Consider the following 20,002-nt stretch of genomic DNA (forward strand, 5'->3'; position numbering starts at 1 on the left):
CCTGGAAAATCGGGTAACTCTCACCCCAATACTGCACTTTACCAAGGGTCTTAGCAAATGGGCACACCAGGAGATTATATCCCACACCTGGCTGGGAGGGTCCCATGCCCACGGAGCCTCCCTCATTGCTAGCACAGCAGTCTGCGATCTAACAGCAAGGCAGCAGTGAGGCTGGGGGAGGGGCGCCCACCATTGCTGAGGCTTAAGTAGGTAAACAAAGCTGCTGGGAAGCTCGAACTGGGTGGAGCTCACAGCAGCTCAAGGAGGCCTGCCAGTCTCTGTAGACTCCACCTCTGGGGACAGGGCACAGCTAAACAACAACAACAACAACAACAACAACAAAAAGCAGCAGAAACCTCTGCGGATGCAAAGGACTCTGTCTGACAGCTTTGAAGAGAGCAGTGGATCTCCCAACACGGAGGTTGAGATCTGAGAAGGGACAGACTGCCTGCTCAAGTGGGTCCCTGACCCCTGAGTAGCCTAACTGGGAGACATCCCCCACTAGGGGCAGACCGACACCCCACACCTCACATGGTGGAGTACACCCCTGAGAGGAAGCTTCCAAAGCAAGAACAGACAGGTACACTCGCTGTTCAGCAATATTCTATCTTCTGCAGCCTCTGCTGCTGATACCCAGGCAAACAGGGTCTGGAGTGGAACTCAAGCAATCTGCAACACACCTACAGCTGAGGGTCCTGACTGTTAGAAGGAAAACTAACAAACAGGAAGGACACCCACACCAAAACCCTATCAGTACGTCACCCTCATCAAAGACCAGAGGCAGATAAAACCACAAAGATGAGGAAAAAGCAGGGCAGAAAAGCTGGAAATTCAAAAAATAAGAGAGCATCTCCCCCCTGCAAAGGAACGCAGCTCATCGCCAGCAACGGATCAAAGCTGGACGGAGAATGACTTTGACAAGATGAGAGATGAAGGCTCCAGTCCATCAAACTTCTCAGAGCTAAAGGAGGAATTACGTACCCAGCACAAAGAAACTAAAAATCTTGAAAAAAGAGTGGAAGAATTGATAACTACAATAATTAATGCAGAGAAGGCCATAAATGAACTGACAGAGATGAAAACCATGACAAGAGAAATACATGACAAATGCACAAGCTTCAGTAACCGACTCGATCAACTGGAAGAAAGAGTATCAGTGATTGAGGCTCAAATGAATGAAATGAAGCGAGAAGAGAAATCTAAAGGAAAAAGAAGAAAAAGAAATGAACAAAGCCTGCAAGAAGCATGGGATTATGTAAAAAGACCAAATCTACGTCTGATTGGGGTGCCTGAAAGTGAGGGGGAAAAGGGAACCAAGTTGGAAAACACTCTTCAGGATATCATCCAGGAGAATTTCCCCAACCTAGTAGGGCAGGCCAACATTCAAATCCAGGAAATACAGAGAACGCCACAAAGATACTCCTCGAGAAGAGCAACTCCAAGACACATAATTGCCAGATCCACCAAAGTTGAAATGAAGGAAAAAATCTTAAGGGCAGCCAGAAAGAAAGGTCGGGTTACCCACAAAGGGAAGCCCATCAGACTAACAGCAGATCTCTCGGCAGAAACTCCACAAGCCAGAAGAGAGTGGGAGCCAATATTCAACATTCTTAAAGAAAAGAATTTTAAACCCAGAGTTTCATATCCAGCCAAATTAAGTTTCATAAGTAAAAGAGAAATAAAATCCTTTACAGATAAGCAAATGCTTAGAGATTTTTGTCACCACCAGACCTGCCTTACAAGAGACCCTGAAGGAAGCACTAAACATGGAAAGGAACAACTGGCACCAGCCATTGCAAAAACATGCCAAAATGTAAAGACCATCGAGGCTAGGAAGAAACCGCATCAACTAACGAGCAAAATAACCAGTTAATATCATAATGGCAGGATCAAGTTCACACATAACAATATTAACCTTAAATGTAAATGGACTAAATGCTCCAATTAAAAGACACAGACTGGCAAACTGGATAAAGAGTCAAGACCTATCAGTCTGCTGTATTCAGGAGACCCATCTCACATGCAGAGACATACATAGGCTCAAAATAAAGGGATGGAGGAAGATCTACCAAGCAAATGGAGAACAAAAAAAAGCAGGGATTGCAATACTAGTCTCTGATAAAACAGACTTTAAACCATCAAAGATCAAAAGAGACAAAGAAGGCCATTACATAATGGTAAAGGGATCAATTCAACAGGAAGAGCTAACTATCCTAAATATATATGCACCCAATACAGGAGCACCCAGATTCATAAAGCAAGTCCTTAGAGACTTACAAAGAGACTTAGACTCCCATACAATAATAATGGGAGACTTCAATACCCCACTCTCAACATTAGACAGATCAACAAGACAGAAAGTTAACAAGGATATCCAGGAATTGAACTCATCTCTGCAGCAAGCAGACCTAATAGACATCTACAGAACTCTCCACCCCAAATCAACAGAATATACATTCTTCTCAGCACCACATCACACTTATTCCAAAATTGACCACATAGTTGGAAGTAAAGCACTCCTCAGCAAATGTACAAGAACAGAAATTATAACAAACTGTCTCTCAGACCACAGTGCAATCAAACTAGAACTCAGGACAAAGAAACTCAATCAAAACCGCAAAACTACATGGAAACTGAATAACCTGCTCCTGAATGACTACTGGGTACATAACGAAATGAAGGCAGAAATAAAGATGTTCTTTGAAACCAATGAGAACAAAGATACAACATACCAGAATCTCTGGGACACATTTAAAGCAGTGTGTAGAGGGAAATTTATAGCACTAAATGCCCACAAGAGAAAGCTGGAAAGATCTAAAATTGACACCCTAACATCACAATTAAAAGAACTAGCAAAGCAAGAGCAAACACATTCAAAAGCTAGCAGAAGGCAAGATATAACTAAGATCAGAGCAGAACTGAAGGAGATAGAGACACAAAAAGCCCTCCAAAAAATCAATGAATCCAGGAGCTGGTTTTTTGAAAAGATCGACAAAATTGATAGACCGCTAGCAAGACCAATAAAGAAGAAAAGGGAGAAGAATCAAATAGACCCAATAAAAAAGGATAAAGGGATATCACCACCGACCCCACAGAAATACAAACTACCATCAGAGAATAGTATAAATGCCTCTATGCAAATAAACTAGAAAATCTAGAAGAAATGGATAATTTTCTGGACACTTACACTCTCCCAAGACTAAACCAGGAAGAAGCTGAATCCCTGAATAGACCAATAGCAGGTTCTGAAATTGAGGCAATAATTAACAGCCTACCAACCAAAAAAAGTCCAGGACCAGATGGATTCACAGCCGAATTCTACCAGAAGTACAAGGAGGAGCTGGTACCATTCCTTCTGAAACTATTCCAATCAATAGAAAAAGAGGGAATCCTCCCTAACTCATTTTATGAGGCCAACATCATCCTGATACCAAAGCCTGGCAGAGACACAACAAAAAAAGAGAATTTTAGACCAATATCCCTGATGAACATCGATGCAAAAATCCTCAATAAAATACTGGCAAACCGAATCCAGCAACACATCAAAAAGCTTATCCACCATGATCAAGTGGGCTTCATCCCTGGGATGCAAGACTGGTTCAACATATGCAAATCATTAAACGTAATCCAGCATATAAACAGAACCAAAGACAAAAACCACGTGATTATCTCAATAGATGTAGAAAAGGTCTTTGACAATATTCAACAGCCCTTCAAGCTAAAAACGCTCAATAAATTCGGTATTGATGGAACGTATCTCAAAATAATAAGAGCTATTTATGACAAACCCACAGCCAATATCATACTGAATGGGCAAAAACTGGAAGCATTCCCTTTGAAGACTGGCAAAAGACAGGGATGCCCTCTCTCACCACTCTTATTCAATATAGTTTTGGAAGTTGTGGCTAGAGCAATCAGGCAAGAGAAAGGAATAAAGGGTATTCAGTTAGGAAAAGAAGAAGTCAAATTGTCCCTGTTTGCAGATGACATGATTGTGTATTTAGAAAATCCCATTATTTCAGCCCAAAATCTCCTTAAGCTGATAAGAAATTTCAGCAAAGTCTCAGGATACAATATTAATGTGCAAAAATCACAAACATTCTTATACATCAGTAACACACAAACAGAGAGCCAAATCATGAATGAACTTCCATTCACAATTGCTTCAAAGAGAATAAAATACCTAGGAATCCAACTGACAAGGGATGTAAAGGACCTCTTCAAGGAGAACTACAAACCACTGCTCAGTGAAATCAAAGAGGACACAAACAAATGGAAGAACATACCATGCTCATGGATAGGAAGAATCAATATCGTGAAAATGGCCATACTGCCCAAGGTAATTTATAGATTCAATGCCATCCCCATCAAGCTACCAATGAGTTTCTTCACAGAATTGGAAAAAACCGCTTTAAAGTTCATGTGGAACCAAAAAAGAGCCCGCATCTCCAAGACAATCCTAAGTCAAAAGAACAAAGCTGGAGGCATCACGCTACCTGACTTCCAACTATACTACAAGGCTACAGTAACCAAGACAGCATGATACTGGTACCAAAACAGAGATATAGACCAATGGAACAGAACAGAGCCCTCAGAAATAATACCACACATCTACAGCCATCTGATCTTTGATAAACCAGACAAAAATAAGAAATGGGGAAAGGATTCCCTATTTAATAAATGGTGCTGGGAAAATTGGCTAGCCATAAGTAGAAAGCTGAAACTGGATCCTTTCCTTACTCCTTATACAAAAATTAATTCAAGATGGATTAGAGACTTAAATGTTAGACCTAATATCATAAAAACCCTAGAAGAAAACCTAGGTAATACCATTCAGGACATAGGCATGGGCAAGGACTTCATGTCTAAAACACCAAAAGCAACGGCAGCAAAAGCCAAAATTGACAAATGGGATCTAATTAAACTAAAGAGCTTCTGCATAGCAAAAGAAACTACCATCAGAGTGAACAGGCAACCTACAGAATGGGAGAAAATTTTTGCAATCTACTCATCTGACAAAGGGCTAATATCCAGAACCTACAAAGAACTCAAACAAATTTACAAGAAAAAAACAAACAGACCCATCAAAAAGTGGGCAAAGGATGTGAACAGACATTTCACAAAAGAAGACATTTATACAGCCAACAGACACATGAAAAAATGCTCATGATTACTCGCCATCAGAGAAATGCAAATCAAAACCACAATGAGATAGCATCTCATACCAGTTAGAATGGCGATCATTAAAAAGTCAGGAAACAACAGGTGCTGGAGAGGATGTGGAGAAATAGGAATACTTTTACACTGTTGGTGGGATTATAAACTAGTTCAACCATTATGGAAAACAGTATGGGCATTCCTCAAGGATCTAGAACTAGAAGTACCATATGACCCAGCCATCCCATTACTGGGGATATACCCAAAGGATTATAAATCATGCTGCTATAAAGACACATGCACAGGTATGTTTATTGTGGCACTATTCACAATAGCAAAGATTTGGAATCAACCCAAATGTCCATCAGTGACAGACTGGATTAAGAAAATGTGGCACATATACACCATGGAATACTAGGCAGCCATAAAAAAGGATGAGTTTGTGTCCTTTGTAGGGACATGGATGCAACTGCAAACCATAATTCTCAGCAAACTATCGCAAGAACAGAAAACCAAACACCACATGCTCTCACTCATAGCTGGGAACTAAACAATGAGATCACTTGGACTCGGGAAGGGGAACATCACACACCGGGGCCTATCATGAGGAGGGGGGAGTGGAGAGGGATTGCATTGGGAGTTATACCTGATGTAAATGACGAGTTGATGGGTGCTGACGAGTTGATGGGTGCAGCACACCAACATGGCACATGTATACATATGCAACAAACCTGCATGTATGCACATGCACCCTAGAACTTAAAGTATAATAATAATAAAAAAAATTTTTTTCTACAGGTGATGTCACAGACTTAAAAATATAAATTTTCAATCTCCAAATACATTTGACCAAATAACCTTGTCTTTCATAGAACACATAGTATAGTTCTCCACAATATTACTGGAAAATTCCATGTAGCAGAAGGAATAGCACTAATGACCCTCCTTTCTCATGACCCTTCAGTACAACCATCCTTTCTGATAGTTGTGGGGGCTCAAGTGAACTCTAAACATCCTCAAGAGCATCATCTACCACTTACATGTCTGTTTCCCTTGTACTTCTATAGCGTTAACTCACAAGACAAAATGTACCTGAAAGGCACCACTTTTACCAGAAGCTGAAATTTTAAGTTTTGTAACTATCACAAAGATCCGAAAAAAAGACAAATAGACTCATCCATTTGTGAGGGAATCAAGAAGCAGTTCACTATGTGAGGCTTTTGTGATCTGCTATTAGACATTTGGATTTAAAGTAGAAAATTTGATCGATTACTCAGGTACTTCTAACCAATGGACACAACAGTTTATATCAAAGAGGAGCAAAGATAGTTTGAAAAGTTGTAAAGTGATGTTAAAATACTGAAAAGAAAGTAAGGCTAATAGAAATAGTTGTAAATTATCTACCAGTAAAATTGTGCTAATGTAAAAATACATAGACACACACACACACACACACACACACAGCTTTTAAGTTTCTGAAAAGGTTTCTTCATTTGAAAATTGAGCTAATTGCTTTTTTATAGTAGTTGTGGAAATTAATAGTGATTAGCACAGGCCTGGTCTGCCCTATGAGAGGAAATAACACATACTAACTCTCCCAATTTTTCCACCAGGGAAAGCATATTTTAATTTTATTAAAAGGTTGCATACTAAATTCAAAAGTAATTGCTTGCAGAAACAAAATCAACAAACAAAAATCAAATGTATTTCCATACAAATGGCAACGAACAATCCAAAAATAAAATTAAAGAAACAATTCCATTTCTAATAGCCTTTCAAAGAATAAAATCCTCAGGTATTTATTTAACAAAAGAAGTCTAAGACTCGTATACTGAAAAGTATAAACAATATTGAAAGATATTAAGTGAAATGTCAATGAATAGAAAGACATTCCATATTAATGGATTGGCAGAATTTGTATTGTTAAGATAGCAGTACTTCCCAAATTTATCTATAGATTCAAGACAATCATTATCAAACTCTCAGCTGCCTTTTTTTTTGTAAACATTCACAAGCCAATTCTAAAATTCAAAAGACCCAGAACAGCCAAGACAATCTTGAGAAAGAAGGACAAAGTTCAAGGAATTACCTTCCTGATACACAATTTAATTCAATATTAGGGTAATCAAGACAGTGTAGTAGTACTGGCGTGAGGATAGACAGACATATAGACCAATGGAACAGAATTGCATCTAGAAATAAACCCATACATTTATGGTCAATTGATTTTCAACAAGGGTGCCAAGACAGTTCAATGAGGGAAAATAGTCCTAAATAAATGATGCTGTAACGACCGAATAGTTATATTGCAAATGAATGAAATTGGGCCCCTTTCTCACATAATGCAAAAAAAAATTAATCAAAATAGATAATAGAACCTAAATTTAAGAGCTAAAACTATAGAACTTTTAGAAGACAATATAGGACTAAGTATCTGTGATCTCTGGTAAGGCAAAGCCTTCTTAGATATGACATTAAAAGCACATTCAATAAAAGAAGAAATAAATATGTTGAACTTCACCAGAACTAAAAACTTTAGCGCTTTAAAGGACACCAACAAAAAAATGAAAATACAACTCATATAATGGCAGAAAATATTTCCAAATCACATATCTAATGAGGAACTTACACCCAGAATATACAAAAAATGCTTGGAACTAAATAATAAAAAACAAATTGCTCAATTAAACAATGAGCAACTAATTTGAGTATCTAAATATGTATTTCTTTAAAAAATATGAAAATGACTAATAAGCATATGAAAAAACGCTTAATGTTATTACTCATTAGGAAATACAAATCAAAACTGCAATAAGATACCATTTCATAGCCATTAGAATAGCTTTAACCAAAAGATGAACAGAAATAGTTTTGATGAAGGTGTGGACAAGTTGATTTTCAATCATATGTAACTGGGGGAAATGAAAAATAGTGCAGCTATTTTGGAAAATAGTTGGGAGTTCTTAAAAATTATACATATAATTACCATAAGACCCTGCAATTCCATTCCTAAGTATATATGCGAGAGAATTGAAAATATATATCAACGCAAAAACTTGTGCATGAATGTTCAAAGCAGCGTTACTCGTACTAGTCAAAGTAGGATCAAACCAAATGTTCATTAGCTGATGAATGAATCAACACAATGTGACAGAGTGATACAATGGGTTGTTATTCTCTCATACAGTGGAATGAAGTATTAACATATGCTTTATATGGGTGATTTTTAAAATTATGTTTTTAAAAATTGTCACATAATTGTACATATTTATGGGGTATGTAGTGACGTTTAGATACATACAATGTATAGTAATAAAAGCAGGGTACTTAGCATATTCATCACCTCAAATATATAATTTGTTTGTGTTTGGAACATTCAAAATTCTCTCTTCTAGGTATTTGAAAATATGTACTAAATTATTAACTATAGTCACCCACAATGCTATAGAACACTAGAATTTATTCCTCTTATCTAGCTGTAATTTTGTAACCTGTAACCAACATCTTCCTATCCTCGCCTTGCCCTACTCTTTCCAGTCTCTTGCAACCCTTATTCTACTCTACTTCTATGAGATGAACTTTTTACGTTTCTACGTGTGAGTGAGAACATGTAGTATTTATGTTTTTGTTTCTGGCTTATTTCACTTAATATCTTCCAGGCTCATCCATGTTTCTCCAGCGACAAGGTTTCATTCTATTTTATGGTTGAATAGTATTCCATTTTGTATATGTACCATGTTTTCTTTATCCATTCATCTGTTGATGGACACTTAGACTGATTCCATATCTTGGTTACTGTGAACAGTGCTGCAAATAAACATGGAAGTGCAGATACCTGTTCAGTATACCGATTTCCTTTGCTCTGGATGTATGCCCAGTAGTGGGATTGCTGGATCATATGGCAGTGCTGTTTGTAGTTTTTTGAGGAATCTCCATACTGGTCTCCATAAGAGCTACATTAGTTTACATTCTCACCAACAGTGTATGAGTTTCCTTTTCTCCTCATCCTTTCCAGCATTTGTTATTTTTTGTCTTTTTGATACCAGTCATTTCAACTGTGGTGAAATGATATCTCATTGCAGTTTTGATTTTTATTTCCCTGATGATTAGTGATGTTGAACATTTTAAAATATATTTGTTGGACATTTTTATGTCTCCTTTTGGTAAATGTCTTATTAAGTTCACTGGTGAACTTAATCCATTAAATTGGATTATTTATTTTTGCCGTTGAGTTGAGTTCCTTATATATCCTGGATATTAACTCCTTGTCAGATGAATAGTTGGCAAATACTTTTTTCCACTCTGTATGTTGTCTTTTCACTCTGTTATTGTTTCCTCTGCTGTACAAAAAGCTTTTTAGTTTGATATAATCCCATTTGTCTATTTTTGCTTTGTTGCTTCTGCTTTTGAGGTCTTTTTCATAAAACATTTTCTCACATCAGCGTTCTAAGGGTTTTTCCCTTATATTTTTCTCTAACAGTTTAATAGCTCTGGAATTTTACATGTAAGTCTTTAATCTATTTGGAGTTGATTTTTGTATAGTGTGAGTGATGGGGGTCTAGTTTCATTCTTCTGCATATGGATATCTAGTTTTTCCAGCACCATTAATTAAGGAGACTCTTGTTTCCCCAGTGCATGGTCTTGCCACCTTTGTCAAAAATCAGTTGGTTGTAAATACATGGCTTTGTTTCTGGGTTCTGTATTCAATTCCATTGGTCTGTGTGTCTGTTTTTATGCCCGTAGTATGCTGCTTGGGTTACCATAGCTTTGTAACATGTAACACATGTAACAAGTATATTTTGAAAGGTGGTAGTGTGATCCCTTTGGCTTTTTTTTTTTTTTTAAAAAAAAAAACAGGGTCTCTGTGTGTTGCCCAGGCTGGAGTGGAGTGGCATGATCTCTGCTCACTGCAACCTCCACCTCCTGGGTTCAAGCGATTCTCTTGCCTCAGCCTCCCAAGTAGCTGGGACTACAGGTACCCACCACCATGCCTGACTAATTTTTGTATTTTTAGTAGAGATGGGGTTTCCCTATGTTGGCCAGACTGGTCTTGAACTCCTGAACTTGTGATCCACCCACCTCGGCCTCCCAAAGTGCTGGGATTACAGGCATGAGCCAACACTCCTGGCCTGTTCTTTTTGCTCAAGATTGCTTTGGCTATTAAGGGATTTTTTGTGGTTCCATATGAATTTCAGAGCTTTGTTTCTTTTCTGTAAAGCATGCCACTGGTGTTTTAATAGGGATTACCTTGAACTTGTAATTTTCCAAACTCATTCTTTGGACAGTTGAGTCACTTTAACATATTAATATTCCAGTCTATAAAAACAGGATGCCTTCCCATTTCTTTTGTGTCCTCTTCAAGTTCTTTCATCAGTGTTTTGCAGAGATCTCTCACCTCCTTGGTTAACTTTATTCCTAGATATTTTTTTTGTAGCTATTATAGATTGCTTTCTTGCTTTCTTTTCCCTCTAGCTCATGGTAATATATAGAAATGCTACAGATTTTTGTATATTGATTTTGTATCCTGCGAACTTTACTGAATTCATTTATCATTTCTAGGGTTTTTTCCTTTTTTGGTGGAATCTTTAGGATTCTCTCTATATAAGATGATGTCATCTACAAACAGGGACAATTTGACTTACTCCTTTCCAATTTGGATCTATTTGTTTCTTTTCCTTGCCTAATTGCTCCAGCTCAGACTTACAGGACTATGCTGAATAACAGTGGTAAGAGCAGGTATCCTTGTCTTATTCCAGTCCTTGGAGGAAAAGTTTCCAACTTTTCTCTATCCAGTATGATGCTAGCTGTGGGTTTGCCATATGTGGCCTTTATTGTGTTAAATTTCTTCTATTTCTAATTTTTGAGAGTTTTTATCATGAAAAGATGTTGAATTTTATCAAATACTTTTCCTGCAACTATTGAGGTGATCAGATGTTTTTTTCTCTCTGTTGATGTGATGACATTATTGATTTGAATATTTTGAACCATCCTTGCATCTCCGGATTAAATGCTACTTAATCATAGTGGATATCTGGGATGTACTATGGGGTTCTGTTTGCTACTATTTTATTGACGATTTTTGCATCAGGGATATTGACCTGTAGTAGATTTGTTGTTGTTGTTGCTGCATCTTTATCTGGTTTTGGCATCAGGGTTATACTAGTGTTGTAGAATGAGTTTGGAAAAGTTCCCTTTTGATTTTTGGGGATATCTTGATAATAATTGGTATTAGTTCTTACAAAATTTGGTAGAATTCAGCAGTGAAACCATCCAGTCCTGGGCTTTTTTTTTTGTTGGGAGAATTTTTATTATTGATTTAATCTCATTATTCACAACTGGTCTGTTTTCTATTTCTTCTTTATTCAATCTTAGTAAGTTTTTTTTTGTATCCAGGAATTTATCCATTTCTTTTAGATTTTCAAATTTGTTGGCATATTGCTGTTTATAATAGTCTTTAATGATCCTTTGTATTTCTGTAGTACCAATTGTGAGTATATGGATGAATCTTAAAAACATTATGCTAAGTGCAAAAAGGCAGACACAGGCTGCATTTTGTATAATCCCATTTTTATGAAATGTCTAGAATACACAAATCTACATGAACAGAAAGTGAATTAGTGGTTTCCTAGGGTTAGGAGTCAGGTAGAAGGGGGAAAGAAATGAAGCTTGATATCTAATATGTACAAACGTTTTATTTTGGGTATGTTGAAAACATTCTAAAGTTGTATCATGGTGATGGTTATACAAGTCTGTGAATATGCTAAAGATGATTGAATTAGATACTTTCAATGGGTGAATTGTATGGCATGCGAATTACATCTCAATAAGGCTGTTTTTTTTTAAATGAGTGAATTCTGTGGATTGTCTAAGATGCATATTATATTCAAATAGCTGAAAGCATAACAGTGAGGACTAAAAAACTATTGACCTTATGCTGCTTTACACTATGTACTTATGTTTGTACATAAGTGAAAAAGGGCGTGAGAAAAATGGCTTTCAGGTCACGAGGAATCTACGAAGGTGACCAGCTATTTGTGGAGAATCTGAAGATAGGATTTTATGGAGGTATTTCCAGCAGACCATGCCTGAGAAATCTTTTAGGAGCTAAGCAAGCTATGAATAAATTTTCCGTTATATTCTTTCCTTCCTCCTCTCAAGTTGTTGATATTGACTTAAAATAATTTAGTGTTTCACATACAGTGTTGTTTCTAAAGTGCTTTGATCTAAACTGATTTATGTGTCATACTTTGTAACTTTTTGAATATAACTAGAAATATATAAATCAAAAATATATATTTGTGTGTATGCATGAATTTTCACATATGTATGTGTGTGATCCCTACTCACAAGTCTCAGTATTTTGCCACATAGATGAATGTGTCCTTTCAACTGTATGTATATCAATGCATGCACTAAGCCTGAGTGAAAACAAATAGCGTGCTATTATTGCCTGATTCTTGCTTCATATTTAGGACCTAGTGACTGATGTTGGCAATGTAGAAATTTTTATATCTCTTGTTAAAATTTTTCATGGAGAAGTATCATTTAAAAAGAAGGACAGTCACTCAGGGAGCTACTTTTTTGTGGTTAGAAATATGTTGGGGAGCAGGATATAGAGGAGAGGCAGAGATTCTAAGGCCAGCAGATTAGAACAAGATTACAGGAAGCAATTCTCAAAACTCTCAGTCCCTGGGGAGGCAAGGAGAGGACTGGTTGTCCTGAGCCAGCAGGCTTTGCTCATTTCTGAGAATCACTGGGACAACAGCTCTGGTTGGCAGAGGGCCACATGGTCCTTCAGCCAAAGTACACATAGCATGTGGTCCTCCCCATCTGTAACTCTAGAGTTTAGATCAACTGAACAAAAGGGTGATTTTGTAATGTCACCCTTCATCAGTCAGAACATTAGAAGATGTGATTATCAGTGGGAGTTTTTGGCTGACGTTTTATTGTAGGCAAACCAAGAGAAGTAAACCATTTCTGCACATGGATAAGAACATGTTTTTGAAGCACTTTCATCGAAATCAGCACTAATTAGAAATTCTTAGAACAGAACCTCACATCAGTTTATAGTCATCCACCATATAGACGAGGAAACCGAGGCCCAGAGTTGTTAAATAACTCAGCTGTGGTGTAGTGACATAATGTAGAACTGGTTCTAGTTCTACATTAGAACCAGCTGAGTTATTTAGAACCCAGCTCCTCTTACTTTCAGACTAGTGGTTTTTCCATCTTACTGGTGTCCTTGGGTTTGGTTCAATATTTTCTGGGTTTTATTCTAAATCAAATGAGGTTGTATTTGCAATTGTGGCTGTTTGTCTTTGGTGCCTCGAGGTTTCATATTATGCAACTCTGGCAGCATTAAGTGAAGATTCTAATTTTTAAAAGTCCAGCATGAAGCAATAGAAATTGATAGCAAACTTCGGCCTTCTGGCCAAACATTTAAGAGGGGTTTCTTTATTATGTAAAGGGAAGAGGATAGATTATCTTTACTGATTTTTCTTATGCTTCAAATTTAGGCTCAGTTTTTCTGTTTTGATAGCCTTCTCTTATATTTCCTAACATCTTTCAAGACACTGGTTCAGTCTAATGAATTTGCAACCCCTTGTAAAACCCCCACTGTGTTCATAATTGGGCATTCCTGTAGTAGGAACAATAGGAGAAAGAGCTATGTGATCTCCTGAGGTTTCTTCCAAAATATCTCATTTGTAAGGTGGATGTAGTCCTGAGTCAGCATGAAATGGTGAGAAAAGCCTGGGTTTTGAAGTCTGGTTTTGAAACCTGGTTCCACCATTTGCTCGTTGGTAGACTTGGTCAGGTTATTTAAGCTTTTTGGGACTCATTTCTCAGTTTGTAAGCTGAGACTGGATAGTAATATAGGTCTGGCCTCTGCCATTGGGCTCTACTGACCTACCCACACATCACACAGCCTATGGGAGAGAATACCTAGCTATATTCACTTCACCTCCTACCCTCTTACGTTTTCACACCCTTGTTGCTTAGCCCTCTCTTTTTTCTATGTTTGCTTAACTTCTTTCCTTTTGGCTTTACCATTCATTATTGGACTCTGGGTTTGCTTCTCATGCTGGAAGACTGGTTTTGTTTCTCTAGTGTTTGGCTTTCAAGCCACCCATAGGCATACTTTTATCACACCTTCTTCCTACATTTGCTCCTGACATTTCTGAGTGGTTACTCACCCATTCAAGGCCTAGCTCTAGGACCCCACCCTGGTACCTTCTGGCTTGGGCTTTCTACTAGTCTGCTCTAATCCATTCCAAAGCTTTCCGAGAGATATATGAGAAATAAAACAAGCCATGTTTATGAAGGGCTCATAGCATTGCCTGGCACAAACTATATGTGAAAATGCTAACTTTTACTTCTCAGGAGTGAGGATCATGGCCTCTAAGTATCAGAGATAGGGCTGGTAGGAGTAGTAAGAAGTTAATGAGGAAGATGGACAATGATGTATCTTATTGCTCCTTCTGACTCATTGATTCTGATACCTGTTCTCCCCAAGATGATAAAAAGACATTACATACCCATTGCCCATCAACTGTACACTAGGGATGGGATTATACTTCCGTGCACATACTGCCTTTGTCCTCCCACAGTCCCTTTCATCTGAATTGTCTCCACAGTCATTTTCTCCATTGCATTCTAACTTTCTGGCAATGCAGCGGCCTAGTCAAGAAAAGCAAACATCATCATTGCAACAAATTATCATTTTAGAAAATATTTATTAATTTGAAACACAAATGCTTTAAGTTTCAAGGTGAAGTTGAAGGCAAGTCTTCACTATTTTTGATAGAGTTTTAGGAGCACATAAAAATGGAGTGATAAACTGATAAATTTCCACTTGTAAGATTAAAAGGGTTGCCACAGAATTATTTAGTTGCTATGGGCCAATTGTCTTTAAAAAGAGAAGTACACTTAGAATATCATTGCCATTACAGTGAGATGCTATAGAGATCATGTTCCATAGGAGAAAATTAACAGGAGGTTCAAAATTTTGTTTTGATCCAGGATGGGAGACTCAAGGTCATTGTTTTGATTTAAAAACCTGTAATTTTATAGACACACACACAGATGCACAGTCACGCACAATAACATGGTTGGATCTCTCAAATTTTATGTTGGGTGAAAAAAGCCAGACACGTGAGTCATGTCATGTGATTCCTTTATATAATGTCCACAAAGAAGGAGGGGGAACTAACTAGAAAGGAGAAGGAGGGAACTTTTTAGGCTTATGGGAATTTTCAATATCTTGATATAGAAATCTGTATTTTCTATATCTTGACATAGGGTTGTTTACATGATTGTATAATTTGTCAAAGCAAAATCGCATACTTAGAATCATATTTTACTATGTATAGTTAGTACAGATTTTATTAAATATATCTACTATGTATTCTACTATATATAATTACTATACATAATTGTTTTACTGCTTATAATTTGCTGTATCTATTTTTTGGACAAGTTAAGTGTCTAAATACTACAGTAGCAAGTTGAGTGAGCAAATTTAGAAAATGGTACAAATTCAATGTACCCAAATAATTACCTTCCGTTTTTGACTTACTGAATTTCATAAGGATTCTTGGAATTAGTGTATAACTATATATTACAGAAATTGAAATACTTATGTGCAATGACAGATATCTCCTCTCCTGCCTTTTACCTTCTTGCCTGTAGTCAATGATGTTGGCATCTGTACCCGTATGTACAGGTCCAACTGACAATGATTAAAGGTTTTACTTGAGATTATCTGGTGGATTATTTTAAGATGTGATTAGCATCTCACTACAATTGTGCATGACTATTTTGACTAAAATGCTCGGCAAAATTGGGCATTCTGTTGAATTAATTCTTTTTTAATTAATAGCGGGTTCCCAAGAAAGTACTTGGTTTCAACTTTTTTGGTTAGTAATCTTCACTTAGAAGGTAGAGTGTAATTAAAATAATTACATCTTCCATTTTGCATTATGTCAGGACTATTATTATAAAGAATTATAGCTACGAGAACCATAATCACACAGGACTGAAAATACAGATTGAATTGAATGTCTGTTCATCCCATGACTTAACCTGAAAGATGCTCTATTTTTAAACAGTGCATTTCTAGCTTTTTTTTGTTTTGTGTTGTTTTCAGAGCAGAAGAGAATGGGCATTTTAGGTTGAAATAGAGAGGCTATTTGTTAAAATACGAATCTATACATATTACATTTTTAAAAAAGTTTTGCAGCACACCAACATGGCACATGTATACATATGTAACAAACCTGCACGTTGTGCACATGTACCCTAGAACTTAAAGTATAATAATAATAAAAAAAGACAAAAAAAAAAGTTTTGAACCTAGCACTTAAAATTTAAGCAAAGGTTTATTTTTTATATGGTTACACTAAAATCACATTTTATTAGACAGAAAGAGGGATACACATGTATAATATAGTTCTCATTAGCTTAGTTTTGTGAGTAGAGTACCAGATTTGTGAGAATAAAGAAATTCTATTCATTTAGTACTTATAGTGATATCTTAGAGAGTCCATTAGCAAGGGCAGGGATGAAGGGAAGAGGATACCTCTTGAGTGATGTTTAGGAATAGGCCTGACATGTCATGGTTGAGAATGGTTTCAGGCCATAAAAACTCTATGGAATAGAAAGCATAAGGGGAGAGATATTGTAAGCCATAAATATATTCTATACCAAAGAAGGAATGAGAAATTAAAGGATAGTTTGAATATTGCAGGATTTGCAGAAGTCAGCATGCTTAGCCAGCACATGCATATATACATTTGTACTTGGAACCATGCAATCACTTAGAAATTGCACGTTTTTCCTATCCATTGGAAGCGATTTGTGTCACTGTAATACTGTATTATTTTTTAAAACCAGCTGCAAATTCTCTATGCTTTTATGCTTAAAATTAGGGCTCTGAAAGAAGAGTTGGTATATTGCATGGGAATTAACCTAAAGGGTAATTCTTAAAAATCCATGTATATATCAAAATAATCCATTTAGTCTTGGGGACTCTTGGGAGACTCTGAACATTAGTCATAATGGAGGAAAGGCAAGATGGTCAATCTTTTCAGGAGAGATAGTTCTTTGTTAATTGAGGGCCAAGTATCATCTTGAGTCAGAAAAACAATCATTCATAAACCTCTTATTCCCATTGACAGTGGCATTAGTAGACGCAAAAGCAAGAGGAGAGCAATATAGTATACCATCTTCAATGGAATATTTGACAACCAAAAGCCTATGGCATCACCCAGTCAGAATGTATGCCAACTATATCTGTGCCAGGGATTTACCAATCAGTTCCTGGATCATGAAAATATCTAGGGACTTTGGGCTCCGGAAAGCAGGGCATGGGTTACTCAGGGAGTACAGAGTAGCAGCTGCTTACCAATCATTACAGACATGTCTTCATAATACAGTTATTTGAAAATCAGTGGTTATGGACATAACTGTTGATGAACTGGTGATCAGCTGTGCTTACATTGCTAACCTTTCTAAAATTGTTCATTATAAATTGGTGACCCATTGATGCATCTCAAGGCTTCTCAAACTTTGAGAATTTTTGGCCTGAATGCAGCTCTTTTGTAATTTTTCATAGATTTATCATCTACTGAATAAAAGAGTCTTTTTTGCTTATATGTGGTAAAAACCATCTTTCAAGCTTCAAATAGTTATACTTCAGTTCTAGATCTTGATTTTGATACTCTGGATATAATGATCAGGTCTGTATTACCCTCAGCCATTGTCATCGAGATTTTGCTCTGATTTCCTCTGTTGTCAATTTGTGACATGACCTTATTTATATAAGCACAAAGTATATCTCCCCACCCAAATCTCACTCTCATATTCCAGGTTTGGGGTGGAGGTGGATAGAGGAAAACCCTGACCCCAGCATTCCTGTCTGACATTCAGAAAAAGCTGGCAAAGCTGAGGGCAGGAGGCAGGGAGTAAGAGGGAAAACATGGGTTCCAAGGTCTTGGGTCAATTTTCTATGGAATTGGAAATTTGCTATCTAGTTATAAATACTTCACTTTTCAGGATATCTCAGAGCACACAGAAATGATAGACATTTCATTCATCTGAAATTTAATTTTATTGTAACTTTAAGTTGACTGTTTAGATAGGAGGTCAATGAACTACGGCCTGTGGGCTAAAACTAACCTGAATTATGGCCACCTGCTTTTGTAAAGAAAATTTTATCGAAACACAGCCATGCTCATTTGTGTATGTGCTTTTGACTTACTCGTTTGGAATTAATTTTAGAGCCAGTCAAGAAAGTTTTATACATCATCTCTAGTCATCTTCCACCATGATATTTTAATATTCTTGTCACAATAAATTATATTAAAAATCTTTTAAAATACGTGATTTCTTTTAAAATTATCCTGATTATAGATTTGTGCATATCAGGTAAGTGGTCAGAAAAGCCATAATTTTACAGTGGAATATCTTGGGAATTGGCAGCGTAACACTCCATTACACTCTGCTTAAAATCTGGTGGGATTTCTCTGTGATGGATTCTACTGTTAGTCAATTGGAGTAACTTTGATTTAGTTAAGTTGTTTTTAGTGCGGACTGAACATTTCACAAAAATACATTACCACTGTCACAGCGAAATTTATTCTTGCAGTCAGCCTCTTCAATTTTGCAGAGCTTAGATGGAATGCATGGCTGAAAGACTACCAGAGGCTCAGTGCATGGCTGTCCCCCAAACTGACTGGGACGCAAGACACATCTAACTTTAGACTGAAAGGAAAGAAGAGAAAGATAAAACTCTGAGGCAGGGTCAAGGTCAAAATGTATCTAAGAAAACTGGGCTTCTCAGTCACAATAGTGATTTTTCTTATAGTAACCTTTCTTAAATTTTACTAATGATTTTTCAAATTCCATTATTATGCTCCCTTTGGGAAGTAACCACCTCTGTGGGCCTCTGTTTCCCAACCAGTAAAATGAGGAAGTGAGTCAAAAAGGTTTCTAAGGCTTCTTATAACTCTGAAACCATATGGGTTATACATTTTCAAAATAAAATGTATAAATGTTTGCTGAGAGTCTCTTGAGTACAGTAAATTCCTCTAGGCCATAACAGTAGCCTTTCCTAGATCTTAAAGATAATGTCAAGGGATAAATGTGAAATAATTTTGAGGTTCTTTTGCATGAGAAAGTCCCTGTGAAAGCCAATGCTAATGTAGTCTACACTTTAAAAAGATTTTAAATGGTAAGTAAAAAAATGGTGAGTCAAGGGAGAATAGAAATATGATAGGACTAAAAAGTACTGACTTTGAAGTCAGAAAAATTCAATTTATTAATTAATGGGTGTATTCTTGGGCAAATTGCTTAACCCCAAATGAGCAATAACTTTTTCATCTGTAAAATGGGTAGAGAAACCCAATATGATGTGAAGTTTGAATAAGATGACACATGAAAGGGAGCTAGAACAGTTCCCGTTAGAAAGTAGGTGTTCCACAGATGAGTTTCTTTTTCTTCCCTGCTATGTAAACGCTCAGCACAACCCTGACTGTGGTTCACATTGGCCAATGCCCTTACAGGAATGAGCGTGTGGTGGGTAAATATTCCAATCAGGAACAATAAACAAATTGAGGGACTGCTGTGAGGAGAGGGAATGTAGAGGAAGGGCAAGGAGTCAAGGTTTTGATTCATTTCCCTCATTTCTGTCTGGTTTAAAACCTTGGCCTGAAACCCAGTTTTTTTTGTTTTGTTTTGTTTTGTTTAGTACGAGTTGAGCATACCTAGTCTGAAAACCCAAAATCCAAAATGCTCCAAAATCTAAAAATTTTTGAGTGCCAACATGATGCCACAGTGGAGTACTGTA

The 20,002-nt window shown here is 36.9% G+C and overlaps 1 protein-coding gene across 1 annotated transcript in view; it reads right to left on the reverse strand.

Annotated features, from left to right (window-relative positions):
* C6 (complement C6) overlaps window positions 1-20,002 on the reverse strand; it is an 80,675-nt gene that overhangs the window by 50,374 nt on the left and 10,299 nt on the right. Inside the window, exons 4-5 of the mRNA XM_025387984.1 lie at window positions 18,774-18,918; window positions 14,694-14,835 (exon numbers count right to left, since the gene is read on the reverse strand). Coding sequence (XP_025243769.1) covers window positions 14,694-14,835; window positions 18,774-18,918 — 287 coding nt within the window. The remainder of the gene's footprint in view (window positions 1-14,693; window positions 14,836-18,773; window positions 18,919-20,002) is intronic.

This window comes from Theropithecus gelada, chromosome 6 (genome assembly GCF_003255815.1).
Source record: "Theropithecus gelada isolate Dixy chromosome 6, Tgel_1.0, whole genome shotgun sequence".
NCBI classification, from domain to species: Eukaryota; Metazoa; Chordata; class Mammalia; order Primates; family Cercopithecidae; genus Theropithecus; species Theropithecus gelada.